Here is a 27,069-nt window from a genome sequence, read left to right as displayed (position 1 = left end):
GAGTTCCAGGAAAGACACAGAAAAACCCTGTCTCGAAAAACAAAAAAACAAAAAACAAAAAAAAGAAAAAGAAAAAAGAAAAATCAATCAAACAATTTTTAAAATCCAAAGACAAAGTAATTTGCATCTCATAGATTTTGGTCTTCTAGGGAAAATGTGGTTATCTGTCCAGAGTTAATAAAATGAAGCTTAATGTTCAAATTGGGCCTTACATTTAAGGCTGTCCAAGCAAAAACCACTGATGGACTACTCAGGTACTGAACTTCTTTATATCTATCCACTAGGAAAAACGGTAACTTCATATTAAACATAAATTCCAAAAGAATTAAAATGCAAAATGTAAAAATACCACAAAAGCACAAGACATTTTGACTAAATATATGTGGAAATCCTATAACAACAGAACATATTTCTAGACAAGAAAACCAGGAGCCTCTAAGCAAAAACTGACAGCTAACAACATAAAAATGTACTATTTTAGTAAAAAAAATGAATATAAATCAACTTTAAAGTCGATAGAAAGGGAGTGAATTACACACTGTGTAATGCTTAACCAGGCAAAGTACATCTATCTACATATTCAAAATTTATCACTTCTTCATGGTTAAAATACTTCCAAATCCTTACATCTAGATTGCTAAGATGTATAATACATCATTGTTAAGATACTTTTAAATGATCACGTAAGTACTGGCAAGGCCATGGAGAAATGGGTGTGTGACGGTTGGAATAAGAACGGCTACCACAGGCTGATATGTTCGAATGTTAGTGGAGCTGTCTGGGGAGGACTAGGCGGGTGACCTTGTTGGATAAGTGTGTCACTGAGGGTAGTGGGCTTTAGGTTTCAAAAGGCCACACCTGGCCCAGTCTCACTCTCTTTCTGCTGCCCTCTGGCCAGTAAAATATAAGCTCTCAACTACTGCTCTAGCACCATGCCTGTCTGCCTCCATGCTTCCGCCATGAGGGCCACAGACAAACCTTCTGAAACTGTAAGGAAGCACCCAATTAAATGCTGCTCTTATACGTTGCCATGGTTACGGTGCCTCCTCACAGCAACAGAACAGTGACTGGGACAGGGTGCCAACAGATATTAATAGTATTTAGAGGTACACCGTTAAGGAAAATTTCAATTGTACCTGTGTTTAAGAAGGCAGTATCACAAAGATGAACAGGATGGGAGACTTCAATAAGATGTACACAGTGACAATCTGAACAGCAAGAACTAAAAAGCAGCCAAATACGTTATGGATTTAACAAGGGCAATTTCACAGAAATTCAACTCACAAGAAATCAGTGGCCAGTGAAGACCAACTTTCTCAGTGTATATGGGTGCTCTCTCATTTCTCTCAGCAACAAGAAGTTCTCAATTTTCTCTCACATACTGTCCTAGATTCAAACATCACAATGAAAGTTTTGGCCTTTTTGTTTTTAGTTTTGGTTTTTCTTGGCTGATACTTACTATACACACCAGGCTGACCTCAAACTTGTACTGATCCTCCTGTCTCTGCCTCACAGGTTCTGGGATTACACCACCCATGTGCTGGAATTGCACCCCAAACCCAGCTATTTCATGTTTAACAATCCTGAAAGCATTCTTTTTATTTCATTTTAGAAGCCCTATTAGTATGCTTTAGAAAAGACTGGGTTTTTTAAATTGTCCTTATATCCTGCAACCCAAATACACTCACTCATTTGCTTTAGTAGAACTCTGGCAGACTTTCTACACAGGCAGTTAGATCACAAAGACAAGTGTATCCCTTCTTTCCCAGGCTGACTGCCTCCTCTTGCTCAACTGCACTGGCTAGAACCATTATGCAAATAAAATATACACAGAACTAGTGAACATGAATATCTTTGTCTTAGTCTTGATTTCTTTTTTTTTTTTAAGATTTATTTATTTATTATGTATACAGAAGAGGGCACCAGATCTCATTACAGATGGTTGTGAGCCACCATGTGGTTGCTGGGAATTGAACTCAGAACCTCTAGAAGAGCAGTAGGTGCTCTTAACCTCTGAGCCATCTCTCCAGCCCAGCCTTGATTTATTTTAAAGAGTTCAACTTTTCACCAGTAAACAGAACTTAAGCTAATAACTTTTTTTCCTTTTTCAATCTTACTTTTGAAATTATAATCATAGTGTTCCCCTTCCCTTCCTCCAGTGTGCCCCTCCCTGCTCTCCTGCAAATTCATGGCCTCTTTTCACTAACTGTTACTGTATGCATATCTGTATATAAATACATATATTCCTAAATATAAACTGTTCTTCATTATCAGATTAAGGAAGTTCACTTCTATCCCAAGTTTCCTGAAGACAGTTATCAAGAACAGACGAATTTGTTTTTACAGTTTAAATGAAGGCCGGGCAGTAGTGGCGCACGCCTTTAATCCCAGCACTCGGGAGGCAGAGCCAGGCAGATCTCTGTGAGTTCAAGGCCAGCCTGGGCTACCAAGTGAGTTCCAGGAAAAGGCACAAAGCTACACAGAGAAATCCTGTCTCAAAAAAAAACAAATCAAACAAAAAAAAAAAAAAAATACAGTTTAAATGAGTTTAATAATTAAATTGCAATGCATTATCAAGATGCTTCCAACTTCTCATAAAACAAAAGGGAAAATATTTCATAGGGGCAACCAAGCAGCAAAATTCCTAACTCCAAACTCAATTATATATTACTAATTTTTTGTTTCATGTTTATGTGTGTGCGCGCGCGTGCACACACACACACACACACACACACACAATCTTTGTCTTTTGTACAGGCTTGAGTCACTTTTTAACTCTGTATCTCAAAGCCAAAGCAAAAGTGTCTTCTACTAGAAAAGAAGTACTTTGAGTATGGAAAGATCTTTATTTTAGAGTAAAAAGCAAAGATCTCATGCTTCAGGGTTCCTGCTCTTAGAGGTAATCAGTAGCTTTGCTGGCTGAGGCTAGCCTACCATCAGCACCTGACAGCTGAAATGAAAAGCTTCAATGCAGCTTTATCAAGTCTCACACAGACAGGCCTGATGGCACACAACCATGGCTGAGTATTCAGCAAGACAGCTGCAGCAAGTTCAAGGCAACCTGCTGCACACAGTAAGGCTCTGTCTCAACAAAAACCAATTAAATCACATTTAGTTTCTCTTGCTGAGCCTAGTAATAAAATAATCACATTCCATTTTTAATTTTAAATGCAAAACTACACTCCAAACTCGTGTTTAAGACACTAAGTTAAGTTGGGCATATTGGCACGAACCTTTAATCCCAGCAATGGGAATCAGGGTCAAGCAGATAAGCAGGTAGATCTCTGTGAGTCTAAGGCTAGCCTGGACTACGGAGTAAGCTGCACAAATGGAGCCAGAGCTAGCTACATAGAGAGAACTTGTCTCAAAAAAAATTGGTGGTGGCACACACCTTTAATCCCAGCACTCAGGAGTCAGAGGCAGGAGGATCCTATGAATTCCAGGATAGCTAGGACTGTTACACAGATAAACCTTGTCTGAAGAAACAAAAAAAAAAAAAAAGGATACTGAGTTAAACAGTGCACATCATCATAATCGGTATTGAGATAGCCACAGGTTGAAACATTAAATCTTGACTAATGATTATCAAGAAATCAAGTGAAATAATCTTTTTTTAAGATTTATTTTATTTATTATGTACATAGGCCAGAAGAAGCCAGATATCTTTACATATGGTTGTGAGCCACCATGTGTTTGCTGGGAATTGAACTCAGGACCTCTGGACCAACAGCCAGTGCTCTATCTCTCCAGCCCCAAGTGAAATAATCTTTTTGTTCTCAAAAGAACATTTTATTCATGTTTACTGATTATATATAAAGAGATAATTAGTCAGAAAACATAAGCAACACTATATGTTACATTACAAATATAATGAAGTCCATGAAACGATGAGCCCACCAAAATTAACCTAATCAAGATAATCTGTCCAGCGATTCATTTTAATGATGATCCTAAATCTCATCAAGTAGACAATGTAGGTCAACCATCACAAACTGCCTTCATGTTCTTCCATACAGAAAACAAATAATTCAGCAGGAGTTGCTTTACTATTTGTTATGGTGATGTTTTATTGGTGCTGAAATGTGGTGATATTTTATTTGCGCTTTAATAAATAAAGTTCGCCTGCAGATCAGAAGAAATAGCAAGCCATTATAAGCAAACAAAGAAGTCAGGCAGTGTTAGCTTACACCCTTAATCCTATTACTTAGGCAAGATCTTCTGTGTTCAAGGCCACACTAAGGAACAGAGCCAAGCGTTTCATCCCAGAACACACACCTTTAATCCCAGTACCAACCATACAGACCTAGAGGCCTATACTAACAGCAAGTGACAGAGCTGGCCAGGAAGAGAAAGTGATGTGGCTAGACAGAGAACAAATCAGATGGCAGAACAGCAAGGCTTATAGGCTTGGGTAGACAGGCAGTCACTCTCTTTGGAAGCTGCGGAGTTGGTGAGACAAGGTTGGCTGGTGGCTTTCCCTATTTCCCTGACCTCTCTAAGGCTTTCATCTCTGTATTTGGCTCCATGGTTTTTATTTAATAAGACCATTTAAGGGTTGGGGATTTAGCTCAGTGTCAGAGCACTTGCCTAGCAAGCACAAGGCCCTGCGTTTGGTCCTCAGCACACAAAGAAAAGAAAAAAAAAAAAAAAAAAAGATCATTTAGAAACGTATGTACAATTGGGGTTTGTTAGTTGGTTTGTTTGGGAAGATGTTGTTCTACTTTCTGCAGGGCTAGGTACTGAACCCATGGTCTGAAACATGCTAGACAACACTCTACAACTTAGCTATGTCCCCAACCCATTTTATTTACTTTGTTTTTTATTATTTTAATTATGAATGACTGTATATGCATGTCTGTGCATGTGCCCTTGAAGGCCACAGGTGTCAGATCCCCCTGGAGCTGGAGTTGTAGAGTTATGGGAAGCTGATGTGGGAGCTGGGTCCTCTGGAAGAGCAGCACTGCTACCTCTCCAAAACAATTTTATTTCAGTGACTAGGTCCTACTGTGTAGTGTTAGCTGACCTAAAACTCAAGTATCCTCATGTCTCAGTCTTCTAGAATGGTTGAGAGTACAGAAATAAGCCAGCCTGTCCAGCGTATAACTGGTTTTAATGTCCTCTATTTTATTCTATCACTTTATGTCAGCTAAGTATGTGTTTTGATTATTTGCTTTCTTACGGGTTATATTTTTAAGTCTCTTTGCATACATAATTTTTACTGAGCAACATACACAGAATTTTACCCTGCTGTGTTGGATATTTTTCATGCCTATACCTCTTCCTGAGCTTTGTTCTAGGCTGTAGCTAAGTGCACAGAAGTAGTCTGTTCAAGTCTTGTTTTTGTTGGCTGTCTCCAGAACAGCATCAAGTCAAGTGAGGGAGAACGGACTCTCTCCTCTCGTTGTATGTCCCGTGCCACATCTAGGTCTCCTGTCCTGGAAGGGCTACAGCGACTGTACTGCTCACACTGTACATTATTCACTTCATACTGCTATAGCAGAATACCAAGAAGAGATAATTTACCAAAACCACAGACTGCTTCCTTGTACTTCTGAAGTCTGGGAATTCCAGGGCTGGGAGGCCAGCTTTCTTGTTGCAACACCAGTACCAATGCTGAGGGCTGAGCAACAAGAGAACAGAAGTGGGCCAAATTCTCTCTTATCACAAACCCACTCTCACAATAGTGAGCCCATTCCTGAAACAACCACCTCTCAATGGTCTCAGCTCTCATCACTATTGCACTGGAGAGTGCTGTGGGTATCGCTCTGGATGCTGTGAATGTGTTGCTCTGATTGGTTGATAAATAAAATGCTGATTGGCCAGTAGCCAGGCAGGAAGTATAAGCAGGATAAGCAGAGAGGAGAATCCTGGGAAGAGGAAGGCTGAGTCGGTAAACACCAGCCTTCAGTCCAGGGAGCAGCATGTAATGGCACACAGGTAAACCACAGAAAACATGGTGACATATATAGAGTGACAGAAATGGGCTGAGTTTAAGTATAAGAGCTAGTCAGTAGGAAGCCTGAGCTAATGGCCGAGCAGTTTCAATTAATATAAGCCTCTGTGTGCTTACTTGGGTCTGAGTGGCTGCAGGACTGTATTGTAATTATTATAATTATTAGTTAATCCAAAACATTAACTGAGAGAAAATTCAAACCATAACACTTTTCTGTTTCTCATCTCTCAGGAATCAGAGATCTTTACCAGCTGATGTCCAAAGTCCCACGGACTATTGTTTTCATGAATTGTGTGGGTTTCTTTCTTTTAGAGTGAGAAAGCTTGTTTCAAGAGGGCAGTCCTCATCTACTCCTGTATGTTTAATCTATCTCTGTATTTGAAGTTTCTTATAAACATACTATGCATGGGTCTTTGATTTTCAAGCCAACCTACCTTCATCTTTCCATTACAGGTACCATTGTTGTTAGATTTATCTATTCTTTTGCTCTGTGTCTCTCTTTTTATTATTTTTGCGGGTGGTACTTAACACACATGTCTGTATCTCTGCAGGGGCACATGTTCATGCATGTGCATATGGGGACCAATGACAATGTTGAGTATCTTTGTCTATCACTCTCCAACTTGAGTTTTTGAGATAAGGCCTCTCACTAACTGGGGCTTACCAATTTAACTCGACTCATGTCTAGCAAGCCCCCAGTAATCTTGCTTCCTTCCCAGAATGGAGATTATACACGCACACCACTGTGCCTAGCTTTTTATGTGGGTTCTGAGGAGTGGGAATTCAGGTCCTTCCTCGGGTTTGTATGGCAAGCACTTACTGAGCTAGTCATCTTCCCAACCCTGGTTTGGTTTGGTTTGGTTTTGTGACAAAGTCTCACTGTGCAGCCCTTGATGGCCTGAAACCTCATATATAGACCAGGTCAGCCTTGAACTTAAAGAACCCTTCCTCTGCCTGCCTCTGACTGCCTCTGCCTCCAGGTGCTGAGATCACAAGCATCATCCACATCTGTTTTCATGATAATAAACATTATACCCTTGTATGTGTATTAACAATTCTATAGCTGCCTTTCCCTTTCTTCAGTATTTATGCCACTGACATCAATCTCTTTCTGTGTACGTTAAAAACCCCCCAATACACTAACATTTTAGCCCTAACTCATTATCTCTTCTCTCCCCACGCTAGTAAATCCAGGCCTTGAATATAAGCCAGCACTTTATCACTCACTGGACCACAGTGCAAGCCCTAGTCCATTGTCCACAAAAGGTTAAAAATTAAATGTCTTGCGTTTGCCAACCATTTAATCATTTCTTTTCAAAGACCCAAATTTCCTTGTGTTAATATTTTCCCTTTAACCTAAGAATTTCCCTTATGACTTTATTTATAGAGCTGGACAGCTGAAAATGGACTCCTTCAGATTGCACTTTAAGACATTTTTAATAAAAATACATCTTTGTTAATAACATACATAATAAAGGATTAATATCGAGGATATGTAATTTTCATCAATCCAATTGTAAAAATGAACAAAGACTAGAGCAGACAGTCCTCCAAAGATGATGTACAGCTGGTCAGCATACACAACAAATGTCACTATCAGAAACAAAAACCCAAACCACAAGGAGATACCTCACTGTGTCAGTTAGAGTGGCTACTAGTCCTTTTTAAAATGGAAAATCAGTATTCATGAAAAGGTGGGGAAACTGGAACTCTTATGCAGTGTTGTGTGTATTCTCTATGGGAAATAATGTAGCAATTCCTGAAAGCATTAATGGCAGAATTACCATATGACAATTTCACTTCTGGAAATACACAAAAAGAGTTCAAATGATGGACTCAATGCTTCTGCGTCATGTTCATAGCAGTATTATTTACAACTGACAAGCAGGAGCAGTAAGCCAAGTGCTCACCAAACGATGAATGGAAAAACAAAATGTGGTGTATACATACAACATATACACTCAGATTCACACTAGTAAAAAGGTAAAAACGACTCAAATAGCTATTAGTGGATGAAGACAAGCAACACACACACACACACACACACACACACACACACACACACACACGAGTATTTCCTATTCAATTTTCAAAAGTAAGAAAATTCTGTTACATATTATACCATGAACTCTGAAAAGACTGTACTAAATTAACCCACTGACAAAAGGACAAATCTATCCAATTATATCTATATAAAGGTAGTAGTCAGATGCAGAGTCAGAAGCTAAAATGGCAATTGCCAGGGGCTCAAGAGGAGAGCAATGGGAGAAGTTAGCACTTAATTACAGCTCCAGCTTGGGAAAATTACAGATGTCTGCAGATGAGTGACAGCAACAGATGTGGAACAATAAGCATGTAACTAGTGCCACAGAACTGTACAGGTTAAAATAAGTCACCAGAATTGATTTTAGTAGGTAAATTTCAACCCAAGAATTTTTTTTTTAAATTACAACTAAAAGTCACTTATTTTTGAAAAGTATTTTCAGTTAGAATAGAATGCTGAGTTAACAGGTGTTTCTCTCTCCTTAAAGATGTTGTTCCACTCTTCTGGCTGGACATTTCCATGAGCATCTCATATCCATTCTCATCTTTATCATTTGTTCAGTGCTGAAGACACAACTTAAAGGCAGAGGGTTTGCCAGTACCACAGTGCACTGGGAGTAGGGAAGTAACTCAGAATGCATCTATTTGTCTCAGTCAAGACTGCCTCAGCGTCACTATTTTCCAGCTATTATGTGTGGCTCCTTTAACATGCCTTTCACTTTGGGCTCACTGACTTCTTTCTTAGCACTGTTTACAGTTTTCAGCAAACATGTAGTCATTTCTAATACTCTGTGTTTTCTTTCTCCTGGGCCCAAATCCATTGGTGTCTCGGGTGATCTGTTCTCTCCCCACAGCTCACTGATGCCTGTCGTGCTGGTGGTGATGAGCATGATGTTGGCAGTGGTGGTGGCTGAAGTCTTTCCAGCCTATGCTCCATTCTCAACACTCAGAATCCCTAGATTCAAGTTCACTCTTTTCTTCTAGTGTCTTATTCACTGTCAACACTATTCAGTATTTTAACTTCTGGTGTTACACTCTTTGTTGCTTGAAGTTCCATCAGTGTATATTTTATTTTTTTCCCATTCATGTCATTTTCCTCTTCTTTCTTAAACATTTGGAATATCTTGACAGCAGCACTTTTATACCTTTGTCTACAAAATCAATCACTCTTCCTAGTCAATGGATTTTTTTAATGTTGGCTATGAACTGTATCTTTTTTTTTTCAAACATTCGAATTTTGAAATGAAGTGATAACATCAAATTAATCTACTAGAAGCAAGCAATACACTGCCATTTACTAAGTCAAAGCACTTTACAACTGCTAGCTGCATCTAATCACAAACACTTTTCTCTCTGAAAGGAAACGCCATGCCCATTAGGCAGCTAGGTGCTCCCCAGGACTGACTCTAGACCAGTGATTTCTCAACCTGTGGGTTGCAACCCCTTTAGAGGTCAAACTACCCTTTTACAGGGATCACATATCCTGCATATGTGCATAACAGAAGCAAAATTAGTTATGAGGTAGTACTGAAAATAACTTTATGTTGGAGGTCACCACAACATGAGGACTGTATTAAAGGGTTGCAGCATTAGGAAAGTTGAGAAGCACCGCTCTAGACCCTTGGCAACTACCAATCTCTATTATGCCTCTTTGAATTACCCATTCTGGATATTTCATATACAAGGAATCATAGCATATGTGACTTTCTGTGTTTGATTCTTTTAACACATTTTAAAGACTCACCCACAGTATGACACATAACAGTACATTTTTTTTTTTTATGTCTAGGTACTATTTCCTGACACTCCACAATTTGCTTATCTACCCATCGATGGATATTTAATGTTTCTCTCATCTATCTATTGAAAACTACTACGAATGTAAATATTTGAGTACCTGTTTTTAATGCCCTCAGGTATGTATTTAGATGAAAATCACTGGGTCACAACAATTCTATGCTTTAGTCTGAGGAACTCTCCAACTTTTCCACAAAGGTTCATCATTTAAAACTCCCACTAGTATATGAAAGCTCCCATGTTTCCAGTCCTGGCAAACTTGCTGTTGTTGGTCTTGTGATTCCAGTTATCTAGTGTGCATGTAGTATCTATCTCACAGGCCTTTGGATCTGTCTGGTCATATACGCAGTCAAGTACTTTTTTCAGGGGCATCTTGTGATTTGTATACTTTCTTGTAGTACTATTTAGAGTTTCCCCCATTTCTTAGTGGAGTTGTGTAAAGTTCTGGGGGTCCAGGGAGAGAGCTTTTTGACACACATACTTACTACAGTGTTCAGATTGGTCTTTAACTATCCTCTCCTGAAACATCCACATCACCATCCCGAGGAACAAGAATGACAGGCAAATACCATCACAACCCAGTTCTTAAATTTAGAACACACATACATTTTGAGCTTTGTGCAGTGTATGAGTAAGGATTACTTTCAATTGTCCCAGAATAATCTGTTGAAGACTTTATTCTTCCCCACTGAAGTCTTGGCATTCTTGTCAAAAAAGAAAAAAAAAAAAATCAATTGCATTCTGGTTTATTTCTATATTCTCAATTCATTCTATTGGTCCATAAATCATCTTCACTGCCAATATCATCTTGTTTGGATTACTGTACTAAAATTTCAAACAGGAAGTATGAGTTCTCCTAAGCTTTGTTTCTTTTCTATGCTGTTAGGATATTTGAGCCTGTTCTTACTGTATGTGTTTGAATATCACCTTCGCATTTCATTATTGTTCAAATAAAGATTATACTGAATCAGTAGGCTGCATAAGATAGTAGTGTCATCTTAATCCTACTAAGCCTTCCTATTCACATATGCAGTATGTTTTTCTACCCATCTACGTTTAATTTCTAGCAACAATGTTTCATAGTTTTCAGTGTACAAGAACTTTATAAAGATGTCTACTCCTTTATAGGCATTACTGCAAATAGACTTTTTTTAACTTAGTGTTGGGGGATAGCACATGTGCCATGGCAAATGTGTGAAGACTTCAAGGAGTCACTTGTTTCTTTCCACCATGTGGCTCCCAGAGATTGAATTTGGCAACATGTGCCCTTATCAGCCAAGCCATCTCACTGGCTCATAAACGAATTTTTAACTGAGATTTCCATTGCTGACATACAGAAACAGAACCATTTTATATGGTTTGTATGTACCTAAATGCATGCTGTGGTTCCTGTGAGTCTGTGAGTTCAGTGTGCATAGATTCATAAAGGTTTTCTATACAAAGGATCCCTGTCATCTGCATATGGTTTTATTTCTTCCAAGTGCACCTGGGCTTCTTTTATAGCTGTTCCTGCTATAGTTTCCATTATAAGTAACTGAAAGTGGTAAAAGCAGTATCCTCTTGTCTTCTTGCTTCTGGAAAGTTTCAGTCTTTCACTATGCAGCTTGTAGTGCTTTGAATAAAAATGCCCCCCATAGGTTCATGTATTTGAATGCTCAGCCATCAGGGAGTGGTGCTACCTGAGAAGGATTAGGAGGTGTGGCCTTTTGGGAGGGAGTGTATCACTTGGGGGGGGGGGTGAGGTTTCAAAAGCCCAAGCCAGACCCGGTGACTCTCCTCCTGCTGCCTGGGAATCCAGATGTAGAACACTGAGCTAATTCTCCAGTACCTCACCTACCTCTGCTGCCATGCTCCCTGCCACGACTCAACCTCTGAAACTGTAAGCCAGCCGCGATTAAATGTTTTCTTGTATAAGAGTTGCCATGGTCACGGTGTCTCTTCACAGCATAGAACAGTAACCAAGATGGAGTTGGATGTCAGCTTTGAGTTTTCATAGATGATGAATGTTGAGGAAATGTTGCAGACTTTCCTTATCCGTGCTAATCTTGTTTCGTCAACAGGTGCTAGACTTTGCCAAATGCTTTCTGGCAAATCAAAACCCTCAAATGATGTTTCTTTTTGTTCTATTTACTTATGCTGGACCACCCCTGCATTCCCGGGATAATTCTCACTTGGTCATGAGATATCCTTTTAAATATGCTACAAGTTTGCTGAGTATATTTGTACCTATAGGACACACTGGTCTGCAGTTTTCTCTTACTTGGCTTTGGTGTCCATGTAGTACTGGCATCAAAGAATGAATTAGTCCAACTTCAAAAGTCCCCACAGTCTATCACAGTCTCAACAATGTTTAAAAGTCCAACATCCAAGTCTCTTCTGAGATTCATACAATCTCTTAACTGTAATCCCCAACAAACTCAAAATCAAAAACAGATCACATACTTCCAACACATAATGGCACAGGATATACATTACCACTCCAAAAACTGAAGGGAGCATAGTGAGAAAATACTGGACCAAAGCAAGACTGAAAATCAGCTAGGAAAACTCCAAACTCTGCATCTCCATGTCAGATATGGAGGATGTCAAAATGCCCCTCAGATCTCCAGCTCCTCTCAGCTTTGCTGACTCTAACACACTTTTCTCTTGGGCTGATTCCACTTCCTACTAGCAGCTCTCCTCAGCAGTTATCCTATGACACTGGCATCTCTAACTTCTTTGGGTCTCCCAGGCAATCCAGGCTTCACCTTCACAGCTTCACACAATGGCTTCTCTAGGCCTTCATTCATGTACACCCCTGACATATGCCTGGCATCAGCAGCTTTCCTTAGTCGTGAGAGAAGGTTAGAAAATGCCTTTCTTCTATCCTTGACTCTAAAGCCAGAACCATGTGGCCGAAGCTGCCACGTTCTGCTGCTTGCTGGGACATGAACATGGCTCCCTTATTCAATAATATCCTCACCAGCTGTTTTCCATGGTTTCCTTCACTACCTAAGTTTGACTGTCCTGGAACTTGGTCTGTAAATCAGGCTGGCCTCAAACTCAGAGATCTGCCAGCCTTCTGAGTGCCTGGATTAAAGGTGTACACCACCACACCTGGCCCTAAGCTTTTTAAAATTCCTTTTCACTTTTCATTAATTCATTTTCACAAGTTGAAAGCTTAGCTGGGGGGTCTCACCCTGAGGTTGCCACTCCTTTTATTCCATTTCTTAATCTGTTTATCTCTTGAACACACGATTTAGTTCCGATCCACTTTCTGGTGGTACTCCTTTTCTCCTCAAATTGTACATTTTATATTTTTCCTTTCTCAGCTTGCTCCTTTTCATTATAGATCTAAGTAAGAATGACCACTAATCACCACATGATAGACTCTAAACTAGGCTGTTTTGAGATTTCCTCTGCCAACGGAATTAATCCAAAACTCTTTACTTTAGCCTCAGGCAGACTCTTTGGACAAGGGCAAAAGCAGCCACATTCTTTGCCAAAATATCATAAGAACAAGCTCTAGGCCATATGCTAACGTTCTTCTCCTCTGAAACCTCTTGAGCCAAGCCCTCATAGTTCAAAACACCCTCAGCAGCATGTCTTCCATGTTCCTACTAGTACGGCCCATTAAGCCCCACTTGAAATGCTCAACTGCTTTTCTAATCCAACTCCCAAAGTCCACATTCCTCCAAACAAAAGCATGGTTAGGCCTATCACAGCAATACCCCAGTAGCTGGTACCAACTTCTATCTTACTTAGGGTCTTATTGCTCTGAAAAGACTCCATAACCATGGCAACTCTTATAAAGGAAAACATTTCATCGGTGCCAGCTTTCATTTTCAGAGGTTTAGTCCATTATCATCATGGTGGGACATGATGGCATGCAGGCAGACATGGTACTGGAGAAGAAGCTCAGAGTTCCACATCTTGATCTGCAGGCAGCAGAAGGAGACTGTACCACTATGAGAATGGCTTGAGCATATAATAATAATAGATAGATAGATAGATAGATAGATAGATAGATAGATAGATGAATATGAGAGAGAGAGACCTCAAAGCCCACCTCCACAGTGACACACTTCCTCCAACAAAACTACACCTCCTAATAGTGCCACTCCCTATGGGCCAAGCATTTAAACACATGAATCCATAGGAGCCATACCTATTTAAACCACCACAGGTCTCAAGTGGTTCATTTCTCAAAACACTAAATGACCTATCTGAATACCTGTCCTTTACTGTCCTTTTACCAATTCCCAGAGTCTGGCACCAACAGCAATATTATTAGTAAAATTAATGGTAATAATGGTAGTAACAGGGCCAGTGTCAAGCAACATGTTCCACTAACTTGGTGGCTCCTCACCACAAACCTGAGACAGGCATCCTCATACTTTAAACTCCCACAGCCTATCTTCATAGCAGACATGGAATAACTATCATGGTAGCCCTTGGCTCCTCTTGCCCTAAGGGCTCCAGTACTCTTTTGCACTCTACTTTATGCAGGCCTTCAGGCTTCCTCTCCACTTCCCTATTCTAACATCTACTCTCAAGCTGAGATCCTTGAAAACGCTCTGCCAGTGCTACAACTGTCTCCTTTACTGTCTACTACAGACTTCTCCAACCCCTTAGGATACCCTGGCCTATCAAGTTTCCCTCCAATGCCTACCCACAAAAAATGGCTCTATTTCAGCCATTCATTTAACACTACTCAGCACGGGTATTTCATTAACTTACACTGCTGCAGCTTAATGTGAAAAGAAGTTTCTCTCCTTAGGAAGTTATATCAGGAAGAAAAGCCATAAACAGACCATGCCTCCTCTGATATATCCTGGAAAGCTAGTGAATTCCCTTGAGTTACTTGTTGAACAATTCATTTTACAAATTATGTTTACAGTTCAAGGACTGTTGTTTACAAATAAAAAGGGGCAACAGTAGACACAAAGGCAAAACACAACAAGAAAAAGAAGTGGGAGAAAAACAAGTCATGGAAATGCAATCTAAAACCACTGTCAGACAGACAGCCGAAGTGGGAGATGTGTCCGAGCGGAAAGGGAATGGGCATCTCCTAGCCTATTAGTAAATAGAATTGTGTATTTTCAGACTTATATGCCAATGTCTCTAATAAGGGCTTGGTTAAGTAAGCTTTAGCATTTCTAAATTAAAGATGATAAAATTACTCCAGAATTTTAAACATGGTATAGTGCATTTGCAAAAACAGCATATTCACAAAGGAATATAGCTTCATAAAGCACTTTAAGTATACATGTCAAAAATGCTAGCGGTGACCCTGTCTGTAACAGGTGTGGACGTCTTGTGACTTTTCTTGTTCTCATCCGCATCACCCATTTTTCTATGGCGTAAGTCATACGTAAAGAACAGACTTCGCATTATTTGGGAATGTCACACAATGCACCCCATCACACTCACTTCCCTTTCCTCCCAGGTCCACCCTCCCATCCTTGTGCCCTCCCACTCCCAAAACCCCAGCAAGTCCATTCTGCATTGCCCACATACTCACTGGAGCATGGTCAAACTCCCAGTGGCAAGCCCCTAAAGAAAACTGAGTCCTTCCCCACCCCCCACCCACCAGAAGCCATCAACTGTGAAGAGCTACACTTCAGCATCTTTACCACAGTTTCTAAGGGCTCTCTTCAGTAGCTTCCATCTGGACTGTTTTGGGGAGGTGTGTGGATTTTGTTGGTTTTGAAGGGGTTGACACAGAAGCCTTATGTCTCTCATTCTGTTATACATCTGCAGTCATCGATACCAGTGCAAAGCAAGCTTCCAGTTTCACTGTTCATGGCAGCCAGCGGCAGCACAGACCATGGCCTATGCTCCTTTCCCATGGTTTCTGGTGGCAGCAGGAATCCTGGACATCAACCTGGTCCCCACTGGCAGCAGAGATGAGCAGCATGGTCTCCAGAGGCACCACCAACAATGGACCTCAATTTGGCTTCTGGCAGCAGCACGGAGCACAGACACCAACATGGTCTCCAGCAGCAGAACGTAAGTCCATGGAAGTCCCTCAAGGAGACTCAATCCAGAAAATGAACCACTCTTCATCTCCAGCATCCTGCTGCTGCTCAGTCAGGGTGACTGTGGAGCAAGGCACTGTGTCTAGGGCACGAGCTCCAGGCTGCAGCACACCACCCTGCCCTCAGCACCTGCTGCCCTGCCAGTCGCCTGGCATGACTATGGTGGTTGTAAAGCAAGCAGTGGCGGTAGCAACAGTGGCAGACTAGGCCCTCCACCCAGCCTCCCAGTGGCCTAATGACCTACTCAGCAAAGACATGCATGGCAGCCAAGCAGGCAGCACTGGCCTAGTGGTGGCAACCGGCTGAGGCAGGCCGCACCTCCCCGTTCTGACATCTTCCTTTCCAATTCCATGAACCCACTTTTAAAAGCATCTTCCCATGAGACCTGCCCTTTTTTAGTACAACATATTTTCTTAAAAGGCAAAAGCAAAAATGAAGATGGCAATTCAAAGGTAGAAAATGTCATTGCTATAATAGAACAACGCATTCCTTTATTTCACAAATAATAGTGTTAGATTTAATATCAATTATTAGATGACATAGCATAATGCAGGTATTTGTATGTACTCAATTTTAATCAATTTTAGTAGTGGATACCAAAGAATTTGTTAAGACAAGAAAAAGGTGCGTTATTTGAGCATAACTGGAGGGGGGTCCTCCCAAATAAATACTTAAACTAACCGTAGAGAGAGCATTAAAGTCAACAGTCAAATCTTCACTGCTTCATAGGGATAGCTTAAATCCTTTTCACCCCTCTTTACTTCCATCTTGCAAACCCTCCTTCTTGTGAGAAAGCAATTGGCATGAAAACAGTACAAAATAAAAGTCACTTGTACGTTTAGTGTTTCAAATTTAAGCTTAGCCAATGAGAAAGTCGTTACAGCCTCTACTATTCGCAACTATGAACTATTCCTCTCTGGCTTGAACACTTTGAAGAGTGAAACTTAGTCAATAATGGTAATACGGAGTCCCTAGTTGGTCCCAGGAACCCATGTCTTTACAGCTGACTTGATCCATCTCTGACCACCACTTCACATTTCTAGGCAAATCCCAAGGAATTGTTTACAATGCCTAATTCAATGATGTGCAAAGTAGCAAGTAAGTAAATCCTCATTAGTAAATCATTTTTACCTGTCTATACAAAAGTATGAAACAAATTGTTCTCCTGTACCCAGGGTGGCAACAAAGAGCTGCTGGAAATCACTGGATGACACCTTTGCACCCACAAGAGTCTAGACAAGCCTCCCGGGTCACACTGGTACTTCCAATTCGACAAGAAAACTTCTGTGTGTGTGAGAATGCGTGTGCGTGTGCATGTGTGTGTATGTGGTGGAGGGGAGGAGGGAAATCAAAGAACATCAGACAGCTTTTATATAAATGGCACTTGTATAATGCAAGATTATAAAATTCCTGAATGAATAACACAATTATGTAGATACTGTGAAAACAAACAGAGACCTGTTAGCTTTAGTAACAACATTAATATTCATTCATTCACGAATGATTATATTTTTAAGAAAAGAAATTATCTGAACCTAGAACTAGAATAAACAAGCAAAACCACCATCTTCATGCAGTCTACCTTAGCAAAGGAGACAACAAATCCAGTCATCCCTCAGTTTCCCTTAGAGACAAAAACCTGCAGACGCTCAGGCCTCTTAAATGCTCAGCATACACACAGTTCATACAATTTACCCTGTATACTTTCTATCATCGTCAAGTTACTTATATATAATACCTAGTGTGATACTGATGCTATGTACAACTCACTGTTTAGGGAATAATGTCAAGGGGAAAAGTCTAACAGAAGGAACTTGCTGTTTAATATTTTCAACCTATGGCTGATTGAAACTACAAATGTGTTACCAAAGATTTATGCAGATACAGAAGGAAGGCTGTATTTTCATATTTTATAACTATAAATGCCATAATGCAAATAAGTAAAAAGGCAGGGTACTGTGATATACACTAGACTTGGGGGTCAGGTAAACCCAAATGAGTAAAGAGTAGACAATACAGTCCATGATAGCCTACGCAGAACAAGTCCTCAAGCCAGAATGGCCTTGCCCAACCCAGACACGAGGTATCAGATACAAAGTTTGTGATGTGTGAAGGAACTACATTAGAGGTAAAACTGTTAACGACAGCATGATTCTAACTAAGAAAGGCCCAATCAGCTAAGCTTAGAAGTCACTAGATATTTCTGTCAGGGTACAGGAACCAGAGAGTGCTTAAGTAAGGTGGGTGAAAGTGGGTATGGAGGGGATCGATGGGATTAGTTATTAAATCACAGAAAACAGTAATCGCTTCTACTTTGATTCACAAACAAAAGAAACTAAGAAATAATCTGTAATATTGGAGCTACAATATTGCATTATTTGCTCAAGAAAGGAAATTTTTTTAGTGTATGCAGTTCTTAGAGGAATGCCAAGACCTAAGGAAAACTTCTTTCAGTGGTCTACAGTATTACACATCACAGTTTGTTTAGAAGTACACTTTGTAGCCCATGGAAATGCCCTAGAAAAAGAATCACTTTTTCAAGTGGTGCTAGCTACATCGTGACCACCGTTGTCAGGAATACACCAGCACATCCAGGAGGATGTGACATCAGGAAGGGACAGATCAGCCTTTGTCCTGCACACTTGGGCATTCTCAGCTTTCAGGACTACTGCTGTGGCCCCAAGCAGCCTGCTCTGCACAGTAGTGCCCACACAGGATGTACTCTCCAGAAAGCATTCAGGTTACAGTTGGAGAGCTGAGTGTCAGTGTCCCACAGTCTAGGCAAAAGCACCATGTAAATGTGACATGCCTTATACAAACTCACCTGGTTTATTTGAAGCATGTTAAGACAATACAGATCAAACTGCTGTATCCCTCACGGCTCCAATAAACTGGAAAATGAAAATTAAGAAATAAGGTTCGACTTAGTAACTTCAATGACTGAGTATTTTAAATACATGCTCTTTATCAAAATCAATATAAAATGGAGTCATTCAGATTATTATAGAACTTGCATGATTAAAAGGTCCTGTATTTGTGCAATCCAACCCAGTAGCCATGTATGCAAGTATATAAAATGTGGCTAGCGCAACCAAGAAAGCCAATGTTTAATTTTCCTGCACGTTAATTTTAACTTCAGTAAACACCCATGACCAGTGGCCACCATAACAAGTAGTGCCAATTGAGACTATTGAACCTTAAATTCCTTCTTGTTCTGGAATTCTTAAAGGCAATCCAAGCAAAAGGGAAGCTGTCTGCAATGCTGAATGCTTCAGATCAACATTTAACATGTAACCCCTTCCTCCAGTCAGGTTTTGAACAACTCTGAACCCAACCCCTCAAGAAGATGCAACACACACAAGTATTCTCTTTAATGTTATAAAACTAATACATACAATTATATAGAGAGGCATTTGCTTTTATTATTATTAATACAAAAAGAGTACACACATAAAGTTTGCTTTAAAAAAAATCACTGGAGTGGGAGAGGTTACTAGGCAGTTAAAAGCACACTCTGCTCTTGAGAACACTGGAGTTCAGTCACCAGCACCCACACAGGGCAGCTCACAAACACCTGTAACACCAGCACCTCTGGCCTCCAAGGGCACCAACACGTGTGTGCACATACCCCCCCCACATAACCAGAAATACTATTTTAAATCTCTATTGTAATATACCCACCATTGCTAAATGTGGATTTACTTTCCTTAGGGGCTGACACCTTGTTTCTGACTCATTTCATGTGGTAAATCTCTTCTATATTTAATTTTTAAATAGATGCCAAAGGAAGGAAGAAAAACATGAATTTATAAATAAATAAAGCATGGGCTCATAAGGGGAAAATTCACCTAAAATATAAATAATGTACCTGTACCTGTCATTACAAAAATTTCTAAACAACACAGCAAAAAGGTTAAATCCTATCACTTAGGCAGAAATTTTTGTTGGGAAATTGTTAAGGTTGACCTTGCTCACCCTCAGAAGCAAAGGTCCATATACTCAGACATGCACACATACTGGTCTATCCCTTTCTCAAGATGCACACTGGACTCAATCCAAAATTATTGTTAAGTTGGAGATAGGGCTCAGTGGGTAAGAATGCTTACTGAGAAAGCATGACGTGTGAGCTCAGACGCCCAGCACCAAGTAAAAAGTTGAGCAGCGCAGCCCTATGAACCTGTCACCCCAGTGCCTGAGGGAAGGATGCAGAGACAGGGTACCGGCACTCTCACAGCCAGCCCAGCCAAAAACAGCAGGCTACCCAACATTATCTTCTGGCTGCTACACACGAGCATGGGCACTCACACTTGCATGCACTCATAAGCATTATATGTGTGCATGCACACGTAATTACTTTGTAATTTTAAAAGACTGCTTACAAGTGTTTTCAGCATCTGTATTTTTTACTTCTTTTGCTTTTCAAATTTTCTAAGGGAATGATAGTCACAGAAGACCTGGCTACTGGTGATTTTTAGTTCCAGTCAGATAACTTTCTGAGCCCTGGTCAAATTATTGTAAGCACCCCCCACCCAATCTCTTCTTTAGCCTTTAAAGAGTAAAAGTGGAAGGCAGCATCTAAGGAATGTAAGACAGCAGAAATAACCAGGTATCACTTCTGTGATGGGGTTGTAGAAGTCTCAGATGCACCCATCTCTTGCGCATCTGCACTGAAGGAGCCCAAACACCTATTGTGAGAGCTACTGTTTGGAAAGGCACACACAGCCAAGAAGTGACAGAAGGGAGGGTCAGCAGCCAGCAAAGACCAAGGCTTTCAATCCACAAACGCCAAACTGGAATTCGGCCAAGAGCCACATGAGAAAGCACATCCAGTCGTGTTCCAGATGTGACGGGAGCCCCTGTGGAAAGCCTGCAGGCAAACTCATACATAAGACCAGAGAGCAGGGCATAGTGGTATACATCTTTAGTCCCAGCACTGGGAGGCAGAGAAGTCTGTGAGTTGGAGGCTAACCTGGTCTACAAAGCAAGATCCAGGACAGCCAAGGGTATACAGAGAAACCCTGCCTCAAACAAACAAAAAACAAAAAAGAAAGAAAGAAAGAGAAAGAGAAAAGAAAACAAAGAAAGAGAGAGGCCAAAGGAAGCTTAGCCATAGAAAGTGCAACATAATGTTTACTGCTAAGCCCTTATAGTCTGGGACAATTTATTATGCAATAATAAATAAAACATCCCAGCAATTCGACTCTAAAATTCAACACTGCTTTGTGGCTTTGGACACCAGCCTAAAATAAAATCCCTGTTCAGTATAAGCAAATGAAAAATATTAGTATTCAAAAGTGATAAACTCCAAAATTTAAACATTTCTATTTTTAGTTCTAAAGTTAATTTAAAAGTTACCATTACAGAGACTCATAACTGGTCAAAGTGCTGAGACTAAGAGACTGAGAAAGCAGTGCTGAGTGAGACATCTTTACCAACCCCACAAGGCTCAGGGAGCATCAGGGAAGAAGGGGCAGGGATGAAGAATCAGAGGACAGTGGAGTGCTCTGACATACCGCCTCTGGACATGTCACAGCCATCAATGGCATCATGAACTCACAGCGGTGAGGGTCATCTGTCCAAGACCAAGCCAGTCAATAACTGCAGCACGGATGGGGAAGGTACTCGTGAGATCCCACCTCTCCCTGAGGAGCTATCAGAAACTGATAGTCAGCTGCCAGGGCAAAAGAGTCATTTTTCTTAGGTAGTGTGGTTGCCCATGCACATGCAGGAAACACTAATTGGACTGTGTGTTACTAAAAGGAAAAGAGGACGAAGAGGAAGGAGGAGGAGGAAAATGTGAAAGTGGGAAGGGTAAACATTGAGAGGGTCCAGGGAAATGAGAAATTTGAAGGTGAAGGTGCTATGATCAAATTAGTGTGTGTGTGTGTGTGAGTGTGTGTGTTTCCTATGAAGTTATCAGGGAACACTTTTAAAATATTTTTTAAGCCAAATGGTGGTGGTGCATGCCTTTAATCTCAGCACACGGGAGGCAGAGGCAGGTGGATCTCTGTGAGTTCGAGGCCAGCCTGGTCTACAGAGAGAGATCCAAAACAGCCAGGGCTACACAGAGAAACTCTGTCTCCAAAAACAAAAACAAAAACAGAAACAAACAAAAAAAAAATTTAAGTGCAGCATTCCTCAAATGGTGTTAAAATAACAAGCTATAATTAAACCCAATCAACTTCTTTTTAATGGAAATAATGCACTTGGGGAGTGAGGGCTGGAGAGACAGCTCTGAGGATAACAGTATTTCCAGCACCCACATGACAACTCATGACCACCTGGAACTCTAGTCTCGGAGCACCTGACACTGTTCTTGCCTGAGGCTACTGCACACTTGTGAGGTACATAGGTAGGTAAAACACTCATTCAAAAGATTTTTTAATTTAATCTACTTTTTAAACAAGGCAATTCTTTTGGAAGATGAAAGTATAAAAAAAGCACTAAAAGCATCTGAGTGGTTTGGTACCTGTTACCTTCTAAAATTCAGCTTTTACACTCATCAACTCTGTGACCCATTATCTTCTATTTAGCATATGTCTAAATAGTAAAAATACTTATAGACAGACCTGTATGTATTCCTTTAATGCTACAATGTGGCAATGTGGGTGACTTCAGGAAGTAAGATACCGAAGACTTTCTTAAGTTCCAATCTTGATACACAAGATATTTTTTGACATTACAAAAAATAAAAATGCCAGGGATGGAGAGATGGCTCAGTGGTTAAGAGCACTAGCTGCTCTTTTAGAGTACCTGAGTTCAATTCCCAGCACCCACATGGTGGGTCATGATCATCTATAACTGTAATCTCTCCGGACTCAATGACCTCTTCTGGTGTGCAAATGTACATGCATATAAAACACCCACATACATAAAATACATAAATGGATCTTTTTTAAAAATGAAAACATCCATTCATTTAAAAGAATATATACTATAGGCCTTTCTTTCACAATTATAATGAGCTATATAAACTGAAACATAACTATTGTATCTATAATAACACCAGTAATTGGATACTATTCTAAAATTATTTTTTTCATCAAACAAGCTATCTATTTTAGATTTACAACAATATAAAAATTATTTATAGCTATACCATGGACAGTTCAGAATTTCAAAGCAGCATACATCTTTAAGACTTTGTTTCTTCTTTAAAGATAAGCCCAGTTTCCTGCCCTACATTTTAAACAATATGATTTTTAAAAATCAAGATATATCAAAAAGACCCAAAGTAACTCTATGTTGTCTGTGGTCTCATAAAATCTACCTCTCCATCCTATGTCAAGAGTTCCCAGCTACAGTTCAATCCCATTATGACTAAGCACCACTACAGAAACCTAGTCACATGTCCCAAATGCCCGACAGTCATAGCCAGGCAGGCACATGAGGACATGGAGCTCCAGATTCCAGGCTACCAAAGGACAACAGGTGAGGCGTCTACCGGGACTACAATAAGGGGAGACCTGCAGCTCATGAGGACTGTAAGGTCCAACTATATCTGTGATTTAACAGTCCACTTTTTATCATGATTTGCCCATGGTAAATTAAAAGCTATGAAGTTAAATGTATATAACCCTCAATAAATGCAGTTTTAAGAAGTGGCGTATTTATAAACACTTTACATCAGGACCCATCCTACAGATGGTGGAATTCTAGTCACATGTCACCTTTGCTGACCTCTCACTGAGAGGCTACAAACTGCACAAAACTAAGTATCAATCCAAAGCTTCTTACTCTAACGAACCTGTAGAATTCATACTTTAAAAATGTGATTCCCTAGGGGCTGGAGAGCTGGCTCAGCAGTTGGGAGTACAGACTGCTCTTCCAGAGGACCTGGGTTCAATTCGCAGCACCCAGATGGCAGCTCACAACCGTCTGTAACTCCATTCTAGGGGGATCTGACACTTTCACACCAATGCACATCAAATAAAGTTAAATAATTTTTTTTAAAAATGCTGGCTCCCTGGTTAAGAACTTGATGCTCTTGCAGAAAACCTCGGTCCCATCAACCACAAGATGTCTCACAACTGCCGGTAACTCTGGTTTGGGGGGTGGGGGGCAATGCCTTCTCCTGGCTCCTCAAGCACCAGTCACAAACATGGTGCACATACATGCAGACAAAACACATTAAATAAGTAAGTCTTTTAAACTTCAAAAAAAAAAAAAAACACTTTTCATTTTAATTTTTTAAGTAGGTACCTCCTAAAAAAATCTATTAAAGAAAATCCAATTATGTCAGTATTTCCTAAAAGCCAGTGAAAAGTTTCTGAGCACAGTTTACTGAACTACACTAGTTAAAGCCAAGAAAAAAGGGGAAAAAAACTACTACCAGACACAAGCCCATGACACGTGCTAACACTGTGCCATGTTTATAGTCATTTACCCCCCATTAATTTGAGATGCGGTCATACATCCATTTCTCTACAGGTTGGGTTATCTACAAACAGCCACATACGCACTGCTACGATTAACACCCAGTTCGGACAGGTTCAAAGTCCTCTTCACTGCACACTAAATTATGAAAGATCTACCTTCTTACAAAACTTTTCTGGGCCAAAGTCAAGGGCTGTACTGGCACAAGCCTGCAATCCTAGGACTTGGGAAGTAGAGGCAGGGATTATCCTTGGCTCCACAGCAAACTCAACAACAGCAACAGATGTCAAGCATTTAATATCTAGGGCAGCTCTATAGAACTTTGGGGAAATATTCAAAGTCGATTGGTGACATAAGCATGAACTGTAACTATTATGGGTAACACTCCTCTAATATTTCCTGGAACACCTATGAGACACACTATTTCAATGTGATTGATCACGCAGCCTATTTCTCCATGCAGTCTGGTATTAAAAGATAGTTCAACTTTGCATTATCAACAGACAGTTTTCTTTCCAGGAATATAAATGATCACACACAAAGCATTCAGCATAAAAGAAATGAAGTAAAAGCTAGGTACAGTAGTACAGGGAGGCTGAGGCGGGAAGCCCTGGGAGCTCAGAGACGATCGAAGCTAACCAGCAGAGTGTATGACACACGATGATGATGATGATGATGATGATGATGATGATGATGATGGAGGAGACGGGCTGTGATATAGTCCAGTGCTAGCAACTTCCTAGCCTATGGGAGCATCTGGGTTCAAACTCCAGCACCACAAGGAGCTATAAGAATACTAATGATAATGGGGGGCTGGAAAGATGGCTTAGAGGTTTTAAGAGCGCTGACTGCTCTTCCAGAGGACCTGGGTTCAATTCCCAGCACCCACATGGCAGCTCACACCTGTCTGTAACTCCAGTTTCAGGGCACCTCGACACCCATGGCAAAAACACAAATGCACATAAAAATATTTTTTTTTAAAAAAATACTAATGATGGGGCTGGAGACATGGCTCAGTGGTGAAGCACTGGCTCCTCTTCCAAAGGCCCTGGGTTTGACTCCCAGACTCACACAGCAGCTCACAACTGTCTGTAACTGCAGTTCCAGGGGATCCAATGCTCTCTTCTGGCTTCCGTGAGCAAACGTAGAAGTGCACATGGTGCATACACATATGTACAGGAAAATATGTACACACACATGAAATAACTTCTAATTTTAAAAAATTACTAAAGAAGTTAGGTACAAAAACAATTCCAATATTTTCACCAACTACTCACTCTTGGACACTTTCTGTACTGTCTTTGTATTTAAAACTTCCATTACTATCCTTTTTATTTTTAATGTCTATTTTTGTGTGTGCATGCGTACATATGAGTGGGGACATTAAAATGCCACAGTGGGAATGTGGAGGTCAGAGGACAACTCCCAAGAGTTTCAGCCCAAAGCCCCACCAGGTGCAGAGAGAAATGACTCTTAGTACATAGCCTCGGTTGTCCTGAAGCTCCCAATCTGAATTTGACCTGAATTGGACCCCCAGGACCCACGTGGTAGAAGACAACAGTCAACTCACACAAGTTGCCCTCTGACCTCCACAAGTGTGTCCAGGCTCAGTGATGAGCGTCCTTACCCACTGAGCCACCAAGACAGTCCTATCTTAGTTTGCAATTTTGTAGAGAAGGAGGTCTCATTCTTCCCTAGAACTTCATTCCAGGTAAGCCAAGTAAGGTAAAATATAAAATTCCAGTATCTAGAAGCAAGGGGTTATAATATACCTATCTTACCAATAAATAGTGCGGGGAGGGGGGGGGGGATGATCGTGTAAGTGGCAAAGAGTAAATAATAAATGGGCATAAAGGTAGGTAACAGGTAAATCTGGATGAAAGTTACAAGGATGTTCTTTGCAATGTTCTTATTCTTGCAACTTTCCTGAAAGCTGAAATTGTTTCTAAATAGGAAATTAAAAAAATTTTATGCTACTTGAAACTTACCTACTTGGGTTGAATAGCAACATTTTCACAAATTCAAACATTGTTTCTTAAGGAAAAACAGTCATTTGTGTGGAATAATACTCTATACCTGACCAACTAAACACCACTTAGAAGTAAGTTTCGTATACCACTGCCATTTCATGACATGAAATAGAGGTGCCCAGGACTGACACCATGGCCACACACACATCATGCATGCAGTTGGGCATTATCAATTAATACAGGCCTGCAGTAAATTCATAATCAAGTGATACTTCGAGTTTCCAGTAAAACAAGATAAAGACTTGCTATGTTTAAAAAAAACAATCTAGCAGAGTCTTAGTTTTTGGGGTTTTTTTTTTAATTGAATTATACTTTTCCACTATAGTTCTATCCAGATCAGTATATTTGAATCATCTTAAGAAAGGATGGGGAAGAAACATCCTAATGAATTCAACAGTGTTACCCTCCTTTTGCCTGCCCGACACCTTTTTGATTTCAAGTGTTGCCCCTCAGAAAACATAAGAATACATCAGAATCCAAGTAGGCATCAACAAAGTTGAAGGTTTTCGGTTACTAGGGTACGTTTAAAGGATAACCTCTATCACTTCTGCAAGATCCACCTTCTTTTAGATTGTTAAGTGCAATCATTGCCTAGTCTACCCTAATTGGATGGTCCATCTCCACTCAAGAAGTTCTAAGCTTTGGAGGGGTGCCATGGAGGGATCCATAATGGAATCTGCTCACAATGCGAAATGTTGTACCTAAAAATTGCAGGGACGTCCAGACCTCGCCCCCCAACCCCAACCCCAACCCCAACCCCAACCCCACCCCCTCGGCGCGCTCACCCAACGGGGCTCTCATTCCTACCCCCTACCCAGGTCTCCTGGTTCAACTGCCTCAATGGCCTCTG

The 27,069-nt window shown here is 40.5% G+C and overlaps 1 protein-coding gene across 6 annotated transcripts in view; it reads right to left on the bottom strand.

The window, feature by feature from the left end:
• The window catches only part of Stau2 (staufen double-stranded RNA binding protein 2), a 275,907-nt gene that overhangs the window by 247,528 nt on the left and 1,310 nt on the right, over positions 1-27,069 (bottom strand). For 3 of the 6 annotated variants that reach the window (XM_036177469.1, XM_036177473.1, XM_036177474.1), the window contains exon 2: positions 18,638-18,704. The exons of 1 other annotated variant lie outside the window; for it this stretch is intronic. Coding sequence is in view for 2 of the 5 variants with exons in the window: in XM_036177473.1 (XP_036033366.1) it covers positions 18,638-18,655 (18 nt within the window). In the remaining 3 variants the exon portion in view is untranslated. Of the gene's footprint in view, positions 1-18,637; positions 18,705-19,494; positions 19,544-27,069 lie in introns of those variants that run through there. 2 more of the 6 variants (XM_036177468.1, XM_036177471.1) reach the window with 2 other exon arrangements.

The sequence above is a fragment of the Onychomys torridus genome, chromosome 2 (genome assembly GCF_903995425.1).
Source record: "Onychomys torridus chromosome 2, mOncTor1.1, whole genome shotgun sequence".
NCBI classification, from domain to species: Eukaryota; Metazoa; Chordata; class Mammalia; order Rodentia; family Cricetidae; genus Onychomys; species Onychomys torridus.
This window is presented reverse-complemented; position numbering and strand designations above follow the sequence as displayed.